At 36.8% G+C, this 23,514-nt stretch overlaps 1 protein-coding gene across 4 annotated transcripts in view; it reads right to left on the bottom strand.

Moving 5' to 3' along the window:
• Nucleotides 1–535: 535 nt before the first annotated feature.
• The window catches only part of PDE10A (phosphodiesterase 10A), a 162,879-nt gene continuing 139,900 nt past the window's right edge, over nucleotides 536–23,514 (bottom strand). For all 4 annotated transcript variants that reach the window (XM_026793061.2, XM_005486482.4, XM_074537377.1 and 1 more), the window contains exons 12-22: nucleotides 23,312–23,404; nucleotides 22,555–22,741; nucleotides 21,051–21,193; nucleotides 19,004–19,087; nucleotides 16,468–16,618; nucleotides 13,637–13,792; nucleotides 10,261–10,433; nucleotides 9,048–9,159; nucleotides 7,186–7,266; nucleotides 5,035–5,123; nucleotides 536–765 (exon numbers count right to left, since the gene is read on the bottom strand). In XM_026793061.2, the coding sequence (XP_026648862.1) occupies nucleotides 648–765; nucleotides 5,035–5,123; nucleotides 7,186–7,266; nucleotides 9,048–9,159; nucleotides 10,261–10,433; nucleotides 13,637–13,792; nucleotides 16,468–16,618; nucleotides 19,004–19,087; nucleotides 21,051–21,193; nucleotides 22,555–22,741; nucleotides 23,312–23,404 (1,387 nt within the window). In that variant the 3' untranslated portion in view covers nucleotides 536–647. The remainder of the gene's footprint in view (nucleotides 766–5,034; nucleotides 5,124–7,185; nucleotides 7,267–9,047; nucleotides 9,160–10,260; nucleotides 10,434–13,636; nucleotides 13,793–16,467; nucleotides 16,619–19,003; nucleotides 19,088–21,050; nucleotides 21,194–22,554; nucleotides 22,742–23,311; nucleotides 23,405–23,514) is intronic.

A 23,514-nucleotide genomic window follows, 5' to 3' on the forward strand; every position in this document is an offset into this window, starting at 1 on the left:
TACTTTAAAACTTTAACCTGAATGTTGGTTTTCCTTTAGTTTGCAGCAAGAGAATTCACTGTAACCTAAGCATAAATTATAGTCTCCAAGGATTCTGCTGGAGTTCAAACTGATTACAAGTAGATCACACATAAACATTCACAATAGCAATGGGTATATTGTTCTATTTATAGCCAAGAACTCCCAAGTGACACTGGTGTTAAAGCCAGCCACAGTACGGTATAATAAAAGTACCATTGAAACCCTTACTAGAAAGATACAATTTAGAAGTACCCCATAAGATTCCCCCCCACCCCCATCAGTTTTAAATTAAGGCCTCAGCAATGTAGCCCATGAGATAAGGCCAGTCTTTTATATTCACAAGTTGTAAGTTCTCTTTTGATAGCTGACTCCAAAACATCTGGGTTGTTATTTTCCCTCTGCTTACATTGTGTCACTGGTGTAGGTCAGGAGATTGGCTGCCAGAGTCATTTAGTTGAGGTAACTCCATGGGTGTTACCTTCCCAGGCAGGTCTACTTCTTAGCATTTTGCAGCTTTCCTTTTTCCTTTTTTTTTTTCTTTTTCAAATAAAAATGAAACAAAACAAAAAACAATCCCCAAAACAAGAAGGGGTGCTTTTCAGGTTAAAGCAATCTGTTGCTGCTGTTCAGTCATCAATCTTCACAGGAAGAGAATCTGAGGTCCCAGGAGCAAGGGATTGAGAAGAAATCCATATAGAGGCTTCCTCACCTCTCGTTACTTTCTCCCATTGGTTAAGATTGTCCCTGGAGATGCAAAAAATTGAAGGTAAGATACTGCTCATAAGTTGACTGGGATTCACTTCTTCCTCGCAATAATGTCTGCTGCACTCTACTCTGAGATTTATATTTATGTAAGTATATTTATATTAGTACCTGTATGTCATCAAGCTTTTATCATCTACGCATTATTTCAGCCTTCAGCTATCCCATTCTGTAATTCTATATGACTCATATCCATGTCAACTCTATCCTAGCCTACAGTACAGCTTCCTTCCCCAAGGCGAGCCCTGAAGCGAGAGGTTACCACCTGCTTCCAGGACAAATTTATAGCCCTCATGGCTGCAGGAAAGCCCAGCTGTGACCCAAGAGACACAAAACTGCACTCTGGAGCACAGGAGCAGATTAAGCTTTCTGAAACTCCTGCAAAAGGGCTGCCTGACAGTATATAAAATGCTGCATACCAGGATTATAGTATCAATTTTCAACTACTATTGTGATAATCATATTAGCAGTATACTACATTTAAAGGGTACCCCTTCTTTGAGATATAAGTGTATTTTAGTGCCTCACAGCCTGGCCAATCTTTAAATTCACAATTCTGTTCATAAGCCACAAAATTATGAGAAATGAAGCTGGTAATGTTCTAATGATCTGAAGGGGGTAAAAACCCATAGTCTTGCTGTGCACCAGTACCACTCTAGTGATTGGGAAGTCTATGTTGATGATAGGCCTTGCAATCAATGGCCAAAGCTCAGCATTCAGTCTTCAAACACAGACAGAAAGAGAGCAAACTCAAATGTTTCACCTTCATCCTGTCAGAAACAGGATGGCAACAGTACTAAGGTCTCCCATGGTATGTCACACCGTGACGTTACATCGGAATTTCTGTGGCAGAGCTCTTCTGATTTTTATGTCATAGCCTTGTCAAACATTTGCTAAAACAGCAAATAATCTGAAAGCACAGCATACAAGTAAGAGGAGAAAATGAGAAAATGTTGCACTTTCTGGGTTGGTGGAAGGCATGATCTGATGAAGTCTACCAAAGAAGGCTGGTGCCCTCTAGGGTAACCCCTGCATCATTTTCTGCAGGAAAATGCTCTGCCAGTGCTTCAGGCCAACTGCAAGTTATGAAGCCAGCATTAATATGGCATTGAGCCTCAGCTAATATAAACAGGCACTAAGGATGAGAAAAATGAAGCATCACTATTTCTGTCTCCTTCTTGGACCTGTGAAAGTAATGAGAATTGCAGCCAAAATATTTTCATTAAGAATTGAGAGACCCAAAAGCACAAGCAAAACAGTTTCAAATTATATGGTCTGAAATAAAGGGTGGAAAAAAAAAATCACTTCATCCTCCAAATAAATACACTACCATGTATTTACACTTTTGTAGACCTACTGAGTACATGGCTAATACATGTAACACAGGTGGTCTAATAGCTTTGATCTACACAGCATGACAAGGAAAACATTTAAAAATATGGAAAAAATTACCAGACATGAAAACCTTCTAGACTACCTTACTTTATGGAAAACCAGTGCTGAATTCTTTTTTTCTTTTTTTGGTAAGGTATTGATAATATGATTCATTTGCCTTTGAGCTCTCAATGAAGCCCTGGCTCCTAATGTCTGTAATAAATGCCCAGAGGTTCTAAAAATAAAAGCCTTGATGCTGACATGCTGCCTTGGCTGCTTTTGCTGTTATTATTTGCAGCTGGTGTCTGAGTTTCAAAGAACACAAGGACACAGCAGCTTAAATATTGTGTTCAAGAATGAGCCCTGCTGGTGAAGAGGTGATATGAAAATTGGTTCAGTCAGCAACTCAGGAAACACCAAAAAAAATGAGGCTGTTTCACTCTTATCACACCAAATAACAGTTACTCATCAAAAATAAAGGAAAAACAAAAATGTAGAGCAAAATCAGTGATTTTAAACATGCTGGAAAATTCTAGACCCTGCAATAACATCAATTTTTTTTTCTGCCTGTGCACCTGAAGTTATATCTGTGTTCTGACTTCCTGTTCTCCCTCTCCAAGTCTTAACCCTCAAACTTCCTCTTCATTCTCTTCAAATAAAAAGCAGAGGATAATTTCAAGGCTAAGACAAAACTACCAAACTGCTCCTCAGAAGACTTTATGCCAGGGTGTGGATTTTCAAGAAGCTCTTTAGTCCTGCAGAGGCGTTACCTACTCATCTATGTTTCAGTTTTGCATTCGCACCATCTAAACTGAACAATGCACAACAGCAAGACAGGGAGCTGTCTGTCCAGAGCTCTATCCAGTGTGCAGACTATGCCAGTGTAGCTTTCAGAAGTACCATTATAACAATTTGAACTACAAATAACAAACAATTTCTGGAATATAAAACCAATCATATAATCTCTGCCAGGAGTCTGACTGCTTCTACTTCAGACATCACACCTTCTACAGAGAAACCAACTCTTGAAAAGACATTCATGCTTGACCTTCAGAATTAGGGAGACCCTGTATCTAGAGTAGGTGCTTACATGGGTGTTTGATATTCACAATTCAACTTTAAATACCCTCATCTGAGTTCTAAAAGATGAAACAACAATTAGAACAGGCCAATTTTGCAAATAAGCCTCATTGGGATATCCACATGGCCAGAAATCCAAAGATATGTATCTTCCAAGATTGCTGCTCCTGTTAAAGATACTGTGCAGTTTTAAACACCTAGCCTCTCTAAGGCCCTGTTTCCATTAAGTGTTATAAAAATTTGATTTTGATCAAGTCTTTACTCAGAAGGTGGTGAGGCACTGGAACAACTTGCCCAGAGAAGATGGGGATGACATATCCCTAGAAGTGTTCAGGGCCAGGCTGGATGAAGCTCTGGGCCCTGCTCTAGCAGAAGATGTCCATTCCCACAGAGGAGAGACTGAACTAGATGATCTCTTCTAAGGCATCTTCTAACCCAAACCATTTTGAGAGTCTATAATTTTCTTGGATAAACCAAATGCATTATTTAGTCTCTCTCTGCTAAGATCTCAAATCATTCCTTCAGCTCTTTACATTCTCTGGTTTGTTCATGTCTTTATCTACTCTCCTTAAAGCATAGACACTAAACAAAATTCCAGCTGTATCCCCATTCACATAAAAGCTACAGAGGTATAGTTTCCAATCCTCCTGAATATTCCTTCCACATCCACCTAAGGGTTGCATAGCCATGCCCAGCAAAGGTACCTTAGTGGCAGATGACTCTAATGATGGCTCCTAGATACTCACTCTTTTCATAAGGTGGTCCTCTCTAACAATGACACAGACTTACATATTCTTCTCACAGCTATATGAAAAAGTGTTTGGGCGTGAATGAAATTGTTTTGCTAACTACTACATTAATTCAAGGCATTTGTCTGTTACTTAACAGAAATAATTTAGTCCACAAGATCCACAAAAGGAGGTCATAGAGACAAAGAAAAAGTTCAATGTAAGATAGAATTTAGGGACCACAACATAACAAAAAATATGAGAGAATACTAGTAAGAGCATAAAAAACCAGACCTTTAAGCACTCGATACGACTAGAGATGGCAGACATTTTATGAAACAACTGGGGTTTTCTAGAAAATATGGATTAACCAGAAAATTTTCATGAAGAATTCATTGGTTTCAGCAAACTTTTTGTCAGGACAGATTGCTAAGGCCCAGGATATAATTACTGGACAGAACTACCTACAAAGCAATCCACCATCATTCAAGTGGAGAAGAAGCCAACACATAAAAGACTCTTGCCTCTTTTCCAGGACAACCCAAGCACCACACCCACTGTGTTATAGGAGAAAGTTACATCTGCTTCTCCCATACCCCAGTGTTACCACTCCTATGCTCTGAACTGCTAAATATTTTCTGGATATTTCTTTTTCTGGTTTTTAATAGAAGTTACCCGATATGAAATAAAAACCACACACTAAACACACATTTTTTAAGTAAAGAGAATACTGGCCAATTTTTATTGTGGAAACCACATTGAAGTAAAAAGGACAGAGGGAAATTACACTGAGCCAGAGCAGACAGGGATGCACAAACAGTGAGCAGTTTCTCTCTAAATGCTTTTGGCATCTAACACATTTTAATCAGCTGTGTCTGTAGATCTACAGTAGATAGTCCCTGACAGCAGTTACCACCTCTGGGTTTCTGAGTAGATTGATGTGAGGTGATGTGTATGCCTGTTAATATTCATGCGAATTCTAAAATTAAAAATCTGTATTCCCAGACAAACTTGCAAAGCACTCTTGCTTTGTCCTAGACCAAGGTATCAGCTATGCACATTTACTCACCTGCATGCTCGGAGTAGTGGCCCAGTTGGAGGAAAGATCTGTGCAAGGGTGGTGTAACATGGGATGGCTACAGCATTGTAGAACCCAATCTATGAAAAACAAGAAATAAAAAAAATAGTTTAATTGTTGCCAAACTACCATACTGGAAGCTAACAGCTCAAAGCTCTTTACTTAATTACTACTCGTATTAGTTATTCACATTTCTGCATCTCCCTTTAACATCCAAATGCTTTAAAATAAGCAGCAACAGTGAAATCTTTGGTAATTACAAGCTGCTTACATGCCTTTCTTTTATGACTGATATGGCTGCTTCAGGTAAGGTTTTCCACAGAACCTTTTATTATTCAATTGATTCATTTCTTTTGTTCAGGATATGTCTACCTGTTTGGTGTCAGTAGTAGCAGGAAGTAGGTGGAGATGTTAGAGACATTTCTGCAAACATTATTCATGTGATGATTTTATTTTTTAAAAAGGGAAGGTTGTGCCGCATTCATAAAACATGGTCAGATTATGGATTGTTCTGATGTCCTGCAGGATATGCTTGCACAGCTCAATGTACTAAAATGCTGTGGGCTTTGCACATTTATGAATGGCATACAGTGTGATCAATGATTGGTTTGCAGTTGGTTCGCATGTACGCAGTTCAATGATACATTTTTACCATTATTATATTTAGGGAAAACCAAATAAGCACATTTTTAATCGTATCTGACTCAGAGACTTAGGGGCCTGCGACAGCTATGATGTCACAGCTGAATTGTCATGACATTGCGAAATTTTTAGAAAATGTTACTTATATATTATCAAGGATGACAGATTGCATTCAGAATCATTATAACATCCCTCATTTATCCCAGACCCTTATGATAGTTACAATAGTGTACTATGAGCCCTTCTTTGGACGGAATTTTTAAATGCCTTTTAGTGAAATACTATGTGTTGTACCATGACTAAAGCATTTGATAATATCTCTTTTTATAATAGTCCAAACTTTGATCCTTATTCAGAAATTGAAGAGCAACTCTTGCTTTCATCAACACAAAGATTCATGCCATACTGCTATGTAACCAAGTCTTCTGTGTACTTTAAATAAAAATAAGATTTATTTTCTGAGCTGTGAAGCCAGATGAAGTACTTACAGGGATGAAGTACTTACAGTGCTACCAACAGAAAGAAACTGCAGTTGGCTAGAAGGCAAGGCTACATACAGATGGGATGTCTGCTCATCCACACTATTTCATATACTGCCTCATTTTCTTCCCATTTGTTTTGGATTTTTTCTTTTCTTCTTGTTTGCTAATTTTTAGGGGGAACTATTTTATTTCAGTGGAAAAAGATTACTCTGTAATTGTCAACAACTAAAACAGGACATTAGATGCAGTCACCCTGTAGACCTTCTGGCTCAATGAAAATCACAGAATCAAAGGACATGATGAGTTGGAAGGGACCCTCAAGGACCACTGAGTCCAGCTCTGCATAGGCCCATCCCCAAGAGTCACACCATTGTCCAAATATTTCTTGAACTCTGTCAGGCTGGTGCTGTGACCACTTTCTTGGGGAGCCTGCTCCAGTGCCCAACCACCCTCTGTGTACAGAACCTTTTCCTAATATCCCACCTAAACCTCCTTGACACAAATTCAGGCCACTCCCTTGTGCCCTGCCCAGTCATTTCAAAGAAAAGATCAGGGCTGGATCATCCTCTCCCCATTCCCCTCATGAGGAAGTTGTGACTGCTGTGAGGTCTCCCCTCAGTCTCCTCTTCTCCAGGCTGAACAGACCCAGTGATCTCAGCTGCCTTTCATGAGGCTTCCCCTCCAAGCCCTTCACCATCATTCTTACCCTTCTTGGGACACTAGCTAAGGGCTGAAACAAACACTTACTAAGATAAAAAGCATTATTGATACTTGTAAAAATTCAAGGTGATTGTGGTCATAGCTACAGCTACAAGTACAAAGAAAGGAAAATGAGATGACAGCGAAGAACACATTGTCATGTAACCAAAATCTGAAAAAAAAGTTTTCCACTGCTACTTTAAAAATAACATCAAATTCAGCAGTGTGAACAACCCAGTTTCAAAAGCAGTATTCACTAATATATGAAATGCTTTTTTCCATGTATAAACAAGTACCATTTTACTGAGAGAGTTCATACCTGACCCTGAGGGACTTCATCTTTCTTATCTCTGTCCATCATAGGAATAGGTTGAATACCTGTTTTCTTCATTTCATCGCCCTGGAGAAAAGTAGAGAGAGAGAGAGAGATTAAGAAAACAAAAACAACACTATTGAGACCTGAATTTATTTCCATCTTCTATTCTATGTCAATCTAAAAATCCAGAATTTAAAATAATGTGTGGTATCACTCTGAGGCAATCTCAGAAAAATGCACAAGGAGAGGCTCATTTTGTACATTCACCTAAGTGATAATGCAAACAGCAGATGCTGTAAGTCAATGTACACACATTTTCCTTATTTGCAAGTGTGCCTCCATAATAAAAAGCAACTGGAAGACTAAACCAAAAGAAATCATTCTATTCTTCTCTATCTGCTCAGTTAGCCTCATCTTTCAAAATATCTGTTTAAAGCACCATAATAGAATGACCAGTAGAACACAACTCAACCATCCAAGGAAAAGCTGAGTAAACCAGATGAATTTACAGTGTACCCTCTTTGTGATTTTTTTTCTTATATATATATATATATATATATATATATATATACACACATGTATATATCAACATCTATTTTTATTAACTCATTCTTGGATTACAAAAAATTAACATCTGGACAGGCACAATTATGTCCATAATTCCATCTTTACTATTTTTGAGTATGGAAAATCAGTTTTATCCTTCCTTTTCCACTGAGTTCACAAGATTTGCGTTCGAAAGCAAGTTGATAAGCAAAAAAGTTGAGTATGTAATCAGTGAGGCATGTCAACATTATACCTCCATTCTACCACTCATAAGAACACCCACTTTCCAGTGCAGGCATTTCAGACAGTGAGTGCTGAACTAGATCTTTGAGCTTACACAATCAGCATTTTTCAAAAATTTTGTTGTAGTCTGAGCTGTTTACAATTAAGAGAACAAGAACAAGTGAAAATGAAATACACCGAAAGAAGCTCACATTGGGAATTTCATAATGAACATGCATCAGGCAGGGTAACAATCTCCACACTAAATGCATGCTACACCAATTTCACAGGCCTGGTTTCTATTTCATGCCTGTGTAAACCAGAAATAAGCCCACTGAACACTGCAAGATTCCACAGGGCACACAAAAGAAAGAAAAACATTTTATTGTACACATGTGCAACAGCAGTCCTGAAAATACAGCTGTATCTCCAAAAGTTGCATAACTCCACTAGGTGCAATGTATTCCTTATCCCCAGAGCAGTCACTTCCACTTAAAAATTAAACAATTAAGATATTTACACCTCTGCATATGACATGTGAGAGACTGCATATTTATTTATGAACATGATTACATTACTACAACCTAATTCCTTGTTTCAAGTCTCAGTACATAGTAATTGCAGAACAAATTTCGATGTATTGAAGACCCAGCTCTCTCTGAGACACTCTTGTTGAGCTGGCTCACAGAGAAGACCTAAAAATTTAATGGTTTTCATATTTACTTTAGCATTTTCTGTCCTCACACTATAGCCTTTTAAGTATGTTTCAAGGCAGCTGACCTGGAAGCTGGTTTCATATTTTGCATTTACAAAAATTACAGTGAGTGACTTCTTCTATGTTCTATTGCTTGATCACTTTATGTTAGGACATACTTTCTACATTATCTTGAACAAAGAGAAAAAACATTGCCTGAAAATTAGGTAGCTAACTCAGCTCTTTAAATAACTTCAGAGTAAGCAACAAACACACACATGCACCAGTGAAGTCTCTTCAAAACAAGCACACCAAGATGTTGATTGAAAAATACTTATAATTGGGTTTTTCCTTCATGGATGCTTCTGTTTAAAAGGAGAGTAAACAAGAGAATCACACATACCTCAGCCCAGAACTCTGCATATATATCATTGGCTGTCAGTCTGGTAACTGGCCACAACTTTGTTACAGAACACAGATCACAAGCTGTCATCATCAGGCCAATCACTCTATCTCTAAAATAGAATAAAACAACATTAAATTATAAGTTTTGTAAAGAATTAATGATTGCTCTGCAAAGTTTTTATTTGCCCTTCTATGAATTTTCTGCCACCTATTGTTTCTTCCTCATTTGTTTGATTCTTTGATAAGGCACAGCACAGACTGTTCACTGTATATCTTGTTGTATTCCCTACATTGTTTGCAGAGTTCATTGACCATCCTCTACACAATCACATCCATAGATCAGAGCACAGGATGCCTGTCTGTTAAAACATTCACATGCCCCTCTATAATTAGCTAAATATACAGTACAAGTGTATAAAAAGAAAGATGACATATCTTATTGCTGCATTTCTTTGTTCTTTAAAGAGAGGAGAAAAAAGCTCTTAAAAACACAAAAGAGTATTTCTGAGTCTATCTCAAGGCGCTGTCATTGGTCTGTTGGAATGAATTCAAACTCTGACAGAACAAGAGCCCAATGCATAACTCTGTTCTGTATGCTGACAAACTTGTTCACAGTGTAACTGGACAACATCAGGAACTGAACAAAATTATTACAACAAGGCACACACATAAAAAAAAAATCCCATTTAACCAATTTTATAGCACAAATCTATGTTTTGTGAATCTAAGTTTTATAAAGAAAACTGGCAATTTAATTTAAAGTCATTTGTTTTCACCCAATGGAGAAATTGAGATGGCCCTTAATGACACCTGCATCTTTGTTAATAATGCCTATTCCATGTGAAAAAGCATAGAGCTTGCCAACCTGCATGCCAGTGTGATGGCAGTCATTAAAACTGTCTATAAAACTGTCTATACATTATACAGACAAATATACCAGAGGAAATACAGAAATACACAGTATAATCAATCAATAAATGCAAGTGCACTTCCCCTAAGTTAAGATAAAGAAGTCATCAGCCATGTAAGGGCTAATGCAAATATAAAGCAATGGCAATTACTGTTACTTATGTATGATTTTACACACTGTTGGTCTTCAAGAACACATATGTAAGAAAATTACCATTTAGAGGTAACTATTTTTTTAAAAAAATAAGGTTTCTCTTTCCAGACTAATTCCATAGGGATCGACTACTGGTTTGGTGCTTTACCTGTGTGTTTGGTTCTTAAGGTTTAATGCTCCTGTCTGATGCAGCTCTTCAAGTTGCTTTCTGTTTCCAAAATACAGGGCAAGGTCTGTGGCGATGATGGCTTTCCGGATGATCTCAAGAACTTGCTCATATTCGCTGGAGCTCAGATTGGAGAAGACATTGTGCCCTTCCAGCTATGAAAAAGTAAAAAACCAATAAAAAGCACAAGCTCTAATTCTGAGATTATTTCAGTCTTTGCTTCACCAGACAGGTTACAACGGTTTTACAGCCCAGTGACAAGTTTTGTTGCAAATTCAAATGTTAATAGCCTGAAATTCCCATTTTTATTCTTCTTTTGTAAACATTATCATGAAAAAAAATTATGACTAAGCCACCAATTTGTTTTTGGGACTGCTCCTTCTGAAGCCTCAAAGTATTACTAGAGAAAAATTATTTAAATCTTTTTATTTGATTTAAAATCACTATAGACACTACACTTCCAGACGGTGTTAACTTGGAAATGTGTGACTCAGTTCTGATCCAAAGTCTGCACAGTCAAGTTGGTAAACTGAGTACCTGATTCACTTAAGCATAGTTTTGATACATGGATAAAGGAACACTCAAGTTAAAAATACAAAATCACTTTATTTTCAAAATGATTTTGTTTTTCATTTTCTTTTTTGTTTTAATGTTCCAAATGAAATGGTCCTGAAATCACTGCATTCGCTGACATAATTTCCTATATAAAGTTAATTATTTTAACGTATATGAACATTTAGAGGAAAAAGCTGCTTTGTTCAACCTTAAGTTGAATGACTCATAAAGTAAAGACAATGGTTTCTGCTATGGAGGCTCTGGTGATGCACCAGTGCCATCACTTTTCAATTTCCACAAGGTTTACTGTGCGTTTAATGGACAATATGCATGCATTGTGATCACTCATGAAGCTATATCACATTTTGAAAAGTCAACACTATCTACTGTCTCTAAGATTTGGAAAACAACCTGTCAAAAGTCTTCCTACTGTTGAAAGGAAGCAGACAAAAAGAAAGTATGAGCTAGCCATGTCAAGGTGTGCACATTCAGAAAAAAAAAATCATTAAAAGATATCAAATGCAGAAGTGTTTTGACATTTAATTGGCATTTGGGCTGAAGCTCAAAAAGTTTCCCTGACTTTTGTCAAGCATTTACATAATTTGCTCAAAATAAATCCTCTGCAGTACAAATAGGCTTGGTTTCTCTCACCATCCATAACATAAACATCATTTTCCAGTAGTTTTACTTAGACAAGTAGATTTATTGTGAATAATGAATAGAAAATACAATCCATCTATGCTCCTTTGACAGATTTCTAAGTCATAGAACATTACATTAAAAAAAAAAATTCTGAACATTTTAGTCCATCATCAGCACTTTGGGACCAAAAAATTACTACTGCTAGTTCCCACAATTTAGGGTTTTGTGGATCCTTTACTCCCCAGCCTTGCTGTCTAATTCCTGGCTATTTGTCCTAATATTTAAATTATTCAGCATTCTAGTCTTGGGCTATAGAAGCTGCACTCTCAGAAAGAACACTGTGACAACTTCTATTCAGAGTACTCAAAGAGAACTGATTCTATAAAGTGCTGACAGAAGCTGACACTTATGAGTTTGTGTCACTTAGGCTTCTGAGTAGTACATACAAAGTACAACTCCAAAGGTTTTATTCTTTGCCTGCTGAACCACAGCTAGTGACTTGAATCCTGTGTCCTAAGTGTGGTGTACACTCAAACTGCAGGTGGATGAGCAAAGCTGCTCTAAAGTTTCAAGCAGTTAAAAGTACTGCAGGTTACTAATGCAAAATTAAAACTCAGATAAGCCAGATAAAGATCTTGGCGGTTGATTTGGATTTATTTCCATGAGTCCGTGAGTTCAATAAAACTTTTTCTTTCAAACAAAGTCCAGCAAGTCCAGAATGCTGCTCTGGCCTGCCTTTGCTGCTGATTATCAGCCATGGGTGCTTTCAGCAGCTGGTGTCATGAATCCACTCTACAGCCCTGGCCGCCTCTCCCTGTTCCCTCATTCCCATTGATGGCAAATGTAGAAGGTGCCAGGGAAGCAAAAGGGTTCCCTGACTTCATGGCAAATGGGATTTTCATAGATTATAACATTTCTGCCAGAAAAAAATGCAAAATGGTTGGGACAGTGAAGTGTTAATGACTGAGGAACATGCTCACATATTCACACAAAGAATGAACACCACACATCTAATGCCATACCACCAGTGAAGGATTCAATTACACCCTCCTACATGAAGGAGTATTCAGAGATAAAGCTTCCATTCTGTGATTAAATGCATATGATACCTAAAACCGTAATCATAAGATGTGATTCTGAATACAAGATAGAATATGTATTTTTCCTAATAGGTGATTATGTATTTAAGAAAATATTTTACCCTGAAAAACCAGAAAGAAAGAAAGATTAACAACTAATCAGTGGCACAGTAGCAAGGTTAGGCTGCAATTTGAGTATTCATGGAAAACTAAAACTAGTGAGCACAAATATACTATGGACTGGCAGTGGTTTCACAGCTAAGAGTTCTCACTCTTCTAATTGAGAATTATAAAAATTTCACTCATGAGAAAATATGTGTGTGTCAGTAGCACACCTGTATCTTCCCAATGAGTGTCTGCATGTTTTCTTGCAGGTTTTTCTTCATTAAACATAAAGACACATGACCTCATACTTGGAACTTTACCTTGTACTAGGAATTCTCTTTCGCAGAATATTACCTGACTCTGTTTTTTTTTTTTTTTATTTCAAATTGGCAAGTAGCAAATAAGCACAGAACGATGTAATGAAATAAGTTTACAATTTTCATGCATGAAAAATTAACATGTCCCCTTTCATGCCACGCAGTCAATGTTCACAGAATTTATTACAGCGGGTTTTCAAGTTTCTCACACTAAGTTTTGCCAGTACTTCATTTTTTATTCAAAATTTCAGGATGGTTGAAGACTTTGTTGAAATACATTATGACAAAAAATATATGCATCAGAGAAAATTATTTTTCATTTTCAAAGTTACTATTCCACATGGTCATAGGAAAAGCCTCTAGAGACCAGAAGCAAAAAGCTTCAAAGGCAAGCCATAAGTAAAGACCTTCAAATAAAAAAATATTTTTATAAGTTCAAGATTTTGAGAAAGCTGTGTTTTGCACTATTCTTGAATCCTTGGGTTGCTAATTGTGAAACCTGGCTTGCTGTAATAAATCTTCTACTCATCTAAATGAGTACTATAATAGAGAAATTAAACCAAGCATGCTTCAGCAAAATGTATTTATTTGGCAATGATGTGACTCCTCTTTCCACCACTGGACACTAATGCACAGAACACACAATTTCAAAAATCCTACCTGCAGGATGGACACAGTCTGTGAGAAGTGGTGCTGTTCCATCGTTGATGTGGAGTAGAGAGCAGCTAAGGGGTGATCAAATTTTTGAAGATAGCTGTTGCTGTAACCTCTGTGATCCAGGTCGTGACACAGGCATGCAACTAAAAGACCCTTTCGCTACAAAAAAAATGGACACAAGCATGAAAGGCAAGATGTATTTCTTGCCCCTAGATGTCACTCTCTACCCAAAATACTGTAGAAGTTGCAGTATGCTAACACAGCCTTCAAACAGCTCATGTAGAAATATCCTTAAAAATGAGAGAAACATGACAGTAAGGACATGCTGAATTAAAATTCTTGGTCCAACTGTAATTAGGTTATGCATTTAAAAATCGTTGTTGGACAGTTACATACTATTGGATGAACTGTACTTCAGAAGAAATCTGCATTTTAAACCATCTGGTTATCCACGGAATCCTTACCATGTTTATTAAAACAATAAAAAGAACAGGTATTGAGGGAGAAGAAACATACAAAATGTATGATCTGCTGGTCAAAACAGGTGCACTTAAGTTCAATGCCAGATCTGCTCTGCAACAGTCCTAGAGATGTTGCAGAGCAGATCTGCAACATCTGCTAGTAGGGATTTTTCCCTAGGAAAAAACTAGTTCCAAATTTGGAGATTTCCCTCCAAATCTCCTAGTAGGGTTTTTTCCTAGGAAGTCACCAACATGAGTCATGGACAATGCTGGACAATGAAATTGTAAACAAATAAAGACAATCAGTGGGTTTTTCATATAATTAATCCTTAATATCCTGATAAAATGGAGTCCCTGAAATCTCCTTTTCAAAAGATTTTCACACAGCTTATGTGTTTGGAAAAAAAATTCATTAATGTTTATGACTGTCACGGTTTTCATGAAGTATCATGAAAGTTTCTTCAGAGACCCAATATCTTATAATTGGTTCTGGTGAGTGTTCAGTAAACAAGGATAAGGCTATAAAACTAAGCAGAAAAAGAATATTAATTAGCCATCTATAAAGTCCACAACATCCAACCTGGATACTACATGAAGAGACCCAGGAGTCTGTGGAAAAATAGCAATGATGCAATTAGAAATTCTATCACAGAATTAGAAATTAGATCACAAAAATACACCATGTGCAGAAAGGCTGTAGCAATGCTAACTGTAATTCTGATTTTGAGACATTCACTTCTGTTTTGAGTGAGATGTTTTCAATACTGCATCTTGTGAAGTGTACTTTTAAAAAGCATATATAACACCCAGTGATGCAGCAGCACGTGTCCACACAGATCCTCAACAGAGGCAGAACTCTTAGGAACATAACACACACCTCTAACGCTTGATGTCGTGCAGTAACAGCTTGTCCCAGTCTCCATGTCTCAGAAAGTCATTTTTGTCTCAGTCCTTCAGGATTATACAATGCACAATAACAGTGCTCTTGTCCTTGTGCCTATTTTGGTACCTGTTTGGATCCCAAATCCTTAACCACCGCATTTTTCTCTATTTTTCTGCCGATCAGTGTCTCCTTTACAGTGTTTTATCTTCCCATCTCTAAACATACTGAGGTTCACATCAGCATCCCTCACCTGAGGTCAGCCCATCCCTAGACACCCAAACTTTCTTTCAGCAGTTTGCTGTATTCTTGTTGGATTCATCTCCAGCAGCAAGAAAGGAGACTGCTGAAAAGAGCTGGAGCATAGACTGGGGATAAGACACTCAAACAGATGAAGGCTGGCTGGAATTTGCAGGGAAAAAAGACTTTTCCATATCTCTTAACAGCTGTCTCTTTTGCTCTCCCTTTCTTTCTTACTCTCCACCTCCAAAGAGATGGGGCTTACTACTTGGTTAGTAGTGAATGTTGTCAGAGATTTAAAAATGCTCTGAGGCTGTACTCCACAGATTTTATATTTTTTTTTGTCAAAGTAATACTGATTTCATTTTCAGACTTGTATAGCTTGGCCAAATTCCAGCATATGCCTGGCATATGCCACTTTTGCATTTCAGTGTCAATTTTCAAGTCTCTGCTTTACAGCAGGATAAACTAGACCTTTTCAAATGAAAGCTCACCAAGTTTCATTTTACTCTTATACACTGCCCAAAACTTTGATTTCTACTAGCATATCTCTTTAAAAGAGCCAAACAATTGTGCCTGGAATTTCCCCAAATGAATCACCTTGAGGAAGTTAACAGAGCCTGGAAAATTACAGCCCAAATGGATAATATTTGGCAGAGTTATACACAACTGAAAAAAAGTTCTCCAAGTCAGAAGTTTCATGCAACATTAATTAGAGACAGTACTCCCTGTTATACCACAATTCAGAAGAAAAACAAGTGACAGCTGTCCATACTGTGTATTAACATTCTAAGCCTTCCATTTTACTAGTTATCTTTTCCACTTAGTGATCAGTTAGGAGTTTGGCTCCTCTCCTTTACTCACATATGTCAGCTGGCTCTGCAGCCCCTGTCCTATTCAGGAAACCTCCCAGACCTCACAGGATTCATGATCCAGGGTTTTCCTCCCTCACAGAGGGACAGATCTGACAGTTAATGTGGCTGTAAGTGGACAGGGAGAAACCCAAAACTTAGACATGGATTTATAGCAAATCAACCACTGCTTTTTACAGGGCAGTCCTGAAAAACATGACTAGGTTTAGGAATCTGAGTAATCATCTTCCCTCAAACTCTTTACTCACGTCCGTTCCTCCATGAAGACCTTTACATACACTCAGTCGGAGTTGACAAAAAAACTCTAGCACAGAAAAGGTACTTGAACAACAACTGACAGCTCTGGGGAGGTGTGGTAACTGATACCAGTATGTAATTTACCTCCAGATCAGTGAAAAGCCCCTGGTTGTTCTGCAGTATGGCATACATGCAATGGGCAACAGTAACTGCATGCTTCCAGTTGTGGTAGGGCACGCGGCGATAGTTCTTCTTTACAGACATAGTAAATCTGCACAGCTTCTCAAGTTCAAAGCTAGGAAGAAAATAATTTGGTCAGAGACAAGACATAGGAACAGGAAAAACAACCAGCAGAGGAGAAAAGATGGTCTTTGATTTATCCTTCTTGCTAGGATTGACTCGCACTGTGGATGACTAATTGAATGACATGAAGAGTCACTCGAGTTTGGCAAGGACAGAGGAGCGTGGATGCCTGACAATGCTCTTGGTTTAATCTGTTAAATTTGAGAACATAAGTCATGCTACCCAGCTCAGTCAATACAATTGCATGACCTTCCCTGCTCCCAGAAGCTTGAAGTGGTTTCTTTCAATTGCTTATTCAACTTGAAATATAGTACAACTCCACATCTAATGGACAATTTGAAAACATGATTCGCAATCAAAACAGAAAATTCAGGGATTTTTAAATAAAGGATCCAAAAGAAATAAACACGATTAAATAGAGGTGCTCCACATTGACATTGTGAGAAGTGGAAGATTTTATTTTTCCAATATTTGTAGAGTTTTTCTGCCAGTGTAGACTCACAGACAGAAATTGACATCTCACAGTTTCTTCACTTCTCACCAAACAATATTTTGTTTAGTCCTAAATAAATGAATTTTTCCCTCATAAAAAGGCAATTTTCCTTCATTCCATTTTTTCTCCTGCTGCAATTTGACTTTCTTTTTAAGTTCCATGTTTTGATAATTTCAAGAAATTATCAATTTTTGATAATTTCAGGAAAGAGGTGCTAATGTTCTAGTTTTGCAGTACCTGTGGGGTGAGGAAGAAAATGTCAATGTCTCTGATCTATGTGTAAAAATGTAAGGACATCCACTACATGGAAACAGGCAGAAATGTGTATTTCTACAGTTGTGTGCTGAGCAACATAATTATTATTCTCAACCTTAATCTGACATTAGAAAAAACAGAGGCATATTGTCTTTCAAAAAACTTTAACCTTTCTTTTTTAATTTTAGAAAGTCAGACAGCGATAGAACTATTGTTTAAATAGTACACTATAATTTAGAATATCACAATAGTCACTTTCAATCTCAATTCAATGGTTATTACACAATTGTACAATTATAGCCAAAGGAAAAAACATTATCTGTGATGCCTCAACATAGAATACTACTAATTCATCCACTGCTGTATTTTGAACTTGATTGGGCAGTAAAGTATTATTTCTTCAGAAGAAAAAAACGTAGCCAGTATGATAGGCTTTACTCTGAAATCCTCCCTGACAGGACAGTTATACATCACACAGGTAAATACTTTAGGGCGCAACCTTATTTCTCAATATATTAAAATCAAATTTAAGTCCTGAATTTTTTTGTTTTGTTTCAAAGGTTTGAGAAGTTTTGCTCTTTCAGAAATTAAATACAAGTCCTGTTCCAACAGTCTCCTTTTCAAATATTTTTCTTCACTTTTGTTTCCCTAATTTTATATGTGAAAGCTGAAGCTCATTTGAAAAGCACTAAGTACATATCAATTCTTTCTCATCAAAGCTACATGTTGAAAGGAAGAGACTGGGAGTCAGAAAGGGAGGAGAACAGAACCAGACTGAAAATATAAACCCCAACCCTGCATCCACAGCCATTCAGTCTGGAATGGAAACAAGCTAACTACACTGAGCAGTAGAGAACTGTGTTCAGAAGAGTCACCCACATTCCAGCATTGAGGAAGACTGAGAAAGATCCTCTGTTTTGACTACACGTTTTGAGGGCATCCATTCAGTCAGCAAAATGAAATGCCAGCAAACATTTCCTGAATGTTGCTCCCTTTTGTAGGAACATACTTCCCCTTTCCATTGACCATCCATAATTTGGAGCAGCTCCTTTCTTTTAGCAATGGGCAGTAATTACCCAACTACTGATCTTAGTAATGATAAAGAACACAGAGAAATGACATCAAATGAAGCACTTAATTTAAAAATAATTCACTTCCATAATTAATGCACAACTATGTAAATAACTGATTCATTTAGCAACATAAGATTTGATCTTTGTTTACTTTCACCATATACATTACTAATTTCAGCAACTATATACTCAAAAAATCAGTTTTCATGCACTTTCTCTCCTTTCTCTTTTTTGGGAAGAGTACTTTTTTGTTGCCTTTACCATCTTCTGTCTGAAAAGCAAAATCATCTCAGAACCAAACAATTTTTGTGTATATTAGAAGGAAAACTTTTAGGAAGATATAATGAGTTCTTTAACCTCACTGTTTGCAGATTTTGTTAACTAAGGACCAAGAAGGTGGGACAAATCCCCAGACTGTTTATTACAGTCCTATAAAGATCAAACAGAGCAAATAATCAAAGAAAACAGACCTTGAATTAGGAAGTCATTATCTCAAAAATTATAAGTAAATAAACACAGACTTAACAATTAAACAAAGAAATAATATACTTCATACCAGGCTGTCCCACAGGACTGGTGAACCATGTAGACAAAAATAGCAGGCCAAACATCTTCATATGGACTGATATCAAAATGGTATCTAAGAAGAAAGTTTCAGTTTAGAAAAGACAAATACCTTTTCATTGCAAAACAAGTGAAAAACAAGTGAAAATGACTAGGAAAGGTATATTCAGCAAGATTCACTGCTCTCTGAATACACCCAGAAAGCTGAATTTACACGTTATATTTTTCAGTAATGTCAAGTTATGTACTCCTGCTAAGGTCAATGAAACTATGCTCATAGTTTCAAACAATCATTTAGTAATTTATGTTGGAAAAGACTCTTGTGATGGAGTCCAAAAGCCAGCCTTTGGCTTTGTTTACATAATAAAAACATATATCTTTACCTAAGAATCCACAGATTAAGTAATAGACCAAAAAAAAAATCTCAAGAACAATGAGAGGTTTACAGGCATTCCTAAAATATTCAGGACCTTCTTCCCAGAAATAGCAAAGATGGTGTCTCTAATAATATATTTACCTGCCTTTTTTCCAATAATTTCTACCATAAATTGCAGGAGAGATGCTCTAATTTTGATATAGGAAAAAACCAGTTTTTACTGGCCAATAGAAATCAAGCTAAAACTTCAAAAATTTAACATTTAATACCTCATCTATAATGTTTTATTACCTGAAGACTTCTCCCCTCCCCTGATAACAATACTGAGGCCTAATTTTAGGGACCCAGGACAGAACTGTTTTTCCTTCAATTATTAATTAACCCTTTCCCTGCACTTTCTGTGCTGCAAATCCTATTTTTTTTCTCCATGGAACCTTAACTGAACACACTGAACAGCAGAGCGGCTTGTGAGAGGAATGAAGGTAGTTGAATTGCTTGGAAAATGATGAAATGTATTCTACTTGAACTAAAGGATGCTAATGTAATTTAGAATGAAACCTGTCATCTTTGCAAGTAAAATTCATTTTTGCTGAGGAGGTGGGTTATATAATATCACCTAACAAAGCACAAGAAATTGTATTACAAAGAATAAGCGTCTATTAGGGTGTAATCCTGCAAGCTGTTAATGCTCTGGCATTCAAGCAAATCACTTCAGCATGTAATGAACTTTAACTATAAGCAGTCCCTTTTAAACCCACAGGCTTTCACATCACTCCCAGCTACAATGCTCAGTGCTCAGCGAGCTCTGGAGTTAAGGTTTAAAAAGACAATTTAGGTTTTGTGACTCAATAGCTGATTTTAGGCACCTGGTTACTAGAGCAGAATTTATTGTGCTGGACGAAAACCAGTGACTTAAAAATGTGATGCCTCCCGTTGTTACTGTTGAGCGGGGACTGGCCAGTAAAATGCAGCTAGAGGTTCATCTTCAGCATACAGCAGCTGAAAATAACTCAATAATGTCAAAGAAACCCTAAAAGGCTGGATGGGAAATCCACCTCCCAAGTTAGACTGCAACTCTACTCTCTAGCCCCTGGGGTATTTAAACCTGAATTATCATTTTCCCCTTCATCAATAAGCACAAGCAGATGTGCAACACACACACACTCAAAACTCACAATAAAACCAAACACCCCCTACATACGCACCTCCAAAAATCAAACCAAAAAACACACACAACTCATGACTGAGCTGGGAGAAATATGTTTAATTCTCCAACATATCTAAGGGGGTGAGATCATGCATTTGATGTTAAATACTGATGTTCCAAGCTCAGCTTTCTCTCCGGCTCTGAGCTGATGGGGACTTGGGACTATAGGAAAGAAAGCTCATCTCTACAAATCCTAGGTAAAAACTAATGCTTAAAAAGCAACTACTGCATCTGCCCATGCCTGTGGAAAAATTCTGAGTATGTACAATTTTATATCTTTGATGGCTAAATTTTGTTCATGGATCATTAAGTATAGCTAAGTATAAGAAAGCCAGAGATAAAACCACCATGATATTGCTGTAGCTCAAACTGCTTCCTAAAAAATACCCACTACGAATAAGAAAAAAAAAATTAACAGGCTATATACAACTGCTGCTACATTAGAAAAATACTTACAGCTCAATTTCTTTATAAATATGTGGAGGCAGTGTACAGTGCATGAGGTTTTGCCACTCTTCTGCTGTACAAACACTATGGTAGGATAGCTTCTCCATCGTTACACGGTAAATGCACTCTGAATGACGAATTCTGTGGTACATCTGAAAAAGTAAAGTCATCCATGAATGTGGAATTCTAATAAAGACAAAAATTACTTCCTGTATTCAAAAAATGATTATTACAATATACATCTGCAGAAATGTTAGTGCTTTTGGCTGCACAACTTCACACATTAGAAAAGCGACAGATTACACTGAATTCAGTACTTCTGGGAAACCTGCTTACCTACTCACTCAGTAAATATCTAAGGCTTAGCTGACTTTTAATTGCATGTGAGCTCTCCCAAGAAAAACAACCCAAGTTCAGGAGTCAAAAACAGAGCTAAGCCCCTTGCAAAATTCTGACAGAAAACCTGTAACAGGACACACAATTCATATTTTCTGCCACTGCATGAATTCTGTTCATTGGTACAAATTACTGCTATCTATGCACAGTAAAAATATGTGGAATATTTATCATAACTACATTACTATCCAGTATGAAAAATAAATACAGTTAATTACTGAGAGGTTCAGACATGCATGGTTTGCAAACAAGTGGGGACACAACAATGTACCAGTTAAAAAATCCTCTGTACATTACATCCTGAATGGCAACGTTCACTATCTAAAAGTAGTGAACTCACACACAGCTAAAGGGTACATAGTGCCAAGTGTAATTTATCTACAGGCCATTCTACCTGCCCTGATCCAAGTGAAACAACTTGATGCACCTGCTAATAAAACTTGCTGTCCCAGTGTACCACCGGGATGCTATTGGTAAAAGTAATTAATGTAAATCACCAGGCTTAAGTGGCATTGCATTTTATCTTATCTCCCATTAATATAACTCAGTTTTTCTGCATTGCATTTTTACTGAATTTATTATTTTACTAAATTTTTATAGTTATATAGTAATGATCATTATATTGCTTATGTTTCCTACAGGCATAGTAAATTTTGAGATGATAAAGGTTTGAGGAAAAAAATAGCTACCTAATCTTATCTAGAAGCATGGATAATTATAAGTATACACCATGGCATATAAGGGTAAAAATTGATCTTTAAGTATTAAGAATATGGAATTGAGAGAATATAAAGCATATTTCCATTACCCAATTAAATTTATAAAATGTAATTCAAATTTATAAAAGAAATAAGAATCATATTTTTTTTTGTGGTAAAGAGAAGACATATCATACACATTTCAGAGCTTGCTCTCTCATTTTAGCTACACAAAATTGATATACTCAGATTATGGTTGTTTCAAATGAAATCCCTATCATCCTCTTAAAATAGAATTACTCACCAAGGAATACAGCGCTAATTCAATGAAATAGACTTACAAATCATTTTAATAAGCTGTAACATCAAAATACTTAAGAATTCTCGTTGTAACGTACAAAACCGTAAATAAAACTTACATTAGCACAGTGTAAGGCTAAAGCACAAAAGACTGCAAACATTTTAAAGTTGTTCTCATCAGTTTTAGAGAAGGCACTTCCACTTATTTTGTTCACCATCTGCACAACACCTATTACACTTCCTCGGCTCACAATAGGCATGCACAGGATATTTCTGGTTGTGTAGCCTGTGTAGAGGTCTACTTCTCTGAAGAGCCACAAAAGAAAAAAGAAAAAGAGAAGAGTTAATATCAATGCGTATCTATTCCTTGATTCTCAGAAATGTTGACGTACAATATACTTAATAATTTTAAAGTAGACCTAATTAGTACCTGCAAGAATTTCACCCTCAAAACCTTCAAATATTTTTATCTACTGTGCCATACTTAAAAAGAACTTTTTAATCCTTTTTCTTAATTTGCAGGACATAGAATTAATATTGCCTCAAACATAGAGTTAAAGAAGATTTCAGTATTCTTAGTTCTCTGTTAGTGAACTGTTTTTCTCTCATGAAACTAATGAGATTCCAGGGACACTAATAATGAAACTTGGTAACAATCTAAATAAATGTTTCTTCATTATATTAAATGTGAAAAAAACCCACTTTTATTTGTATCTTAAAATTATCTCTGATGGCTAAAGCATTTAATAAACATCTCTAATTACCTCTGCATCAGAGGACTACAGCTCCATGAATGAATCTCAATATGAAATTTAAGTGGTAATTTTATGTAACAGATTTAATGAGCTATCTTCCCTCCAATGAAGAGCATCCTACCTGTTAAAGCGTGGGTCTGCATAGGCATCAGGGATGTTAAGGACTTCTCCTGTTCGTGCCACTTGACCAGCTATTCCTTTTTCTATAGAAAATCTGGAGAAAATAAATATGTGTATTAGCCAAATTATGGAAAGCACATTTTTCTAGTGGAGCCTGTCTTGGGCACAGTAATGGATGCTCCCAACCAGCGCCATTTTCTTGCT

The sequence above is a fragment of the Zonotrichia albicollis genome, chromosome 3 (genome assembly GCF_047830755.1).
Source record: "Zonotrichia albicollis isolate bZonAlb1 chromosome 3, bZonAlb1.hap1, whole genome shotgun sequence".
Classification (NCBI taxonomy): Eukaryota; Metazoa; Chordata; class Aves; order Passeriformes; family Passerellidae; genus Zonotrichia; species Zonotrichia albicollis.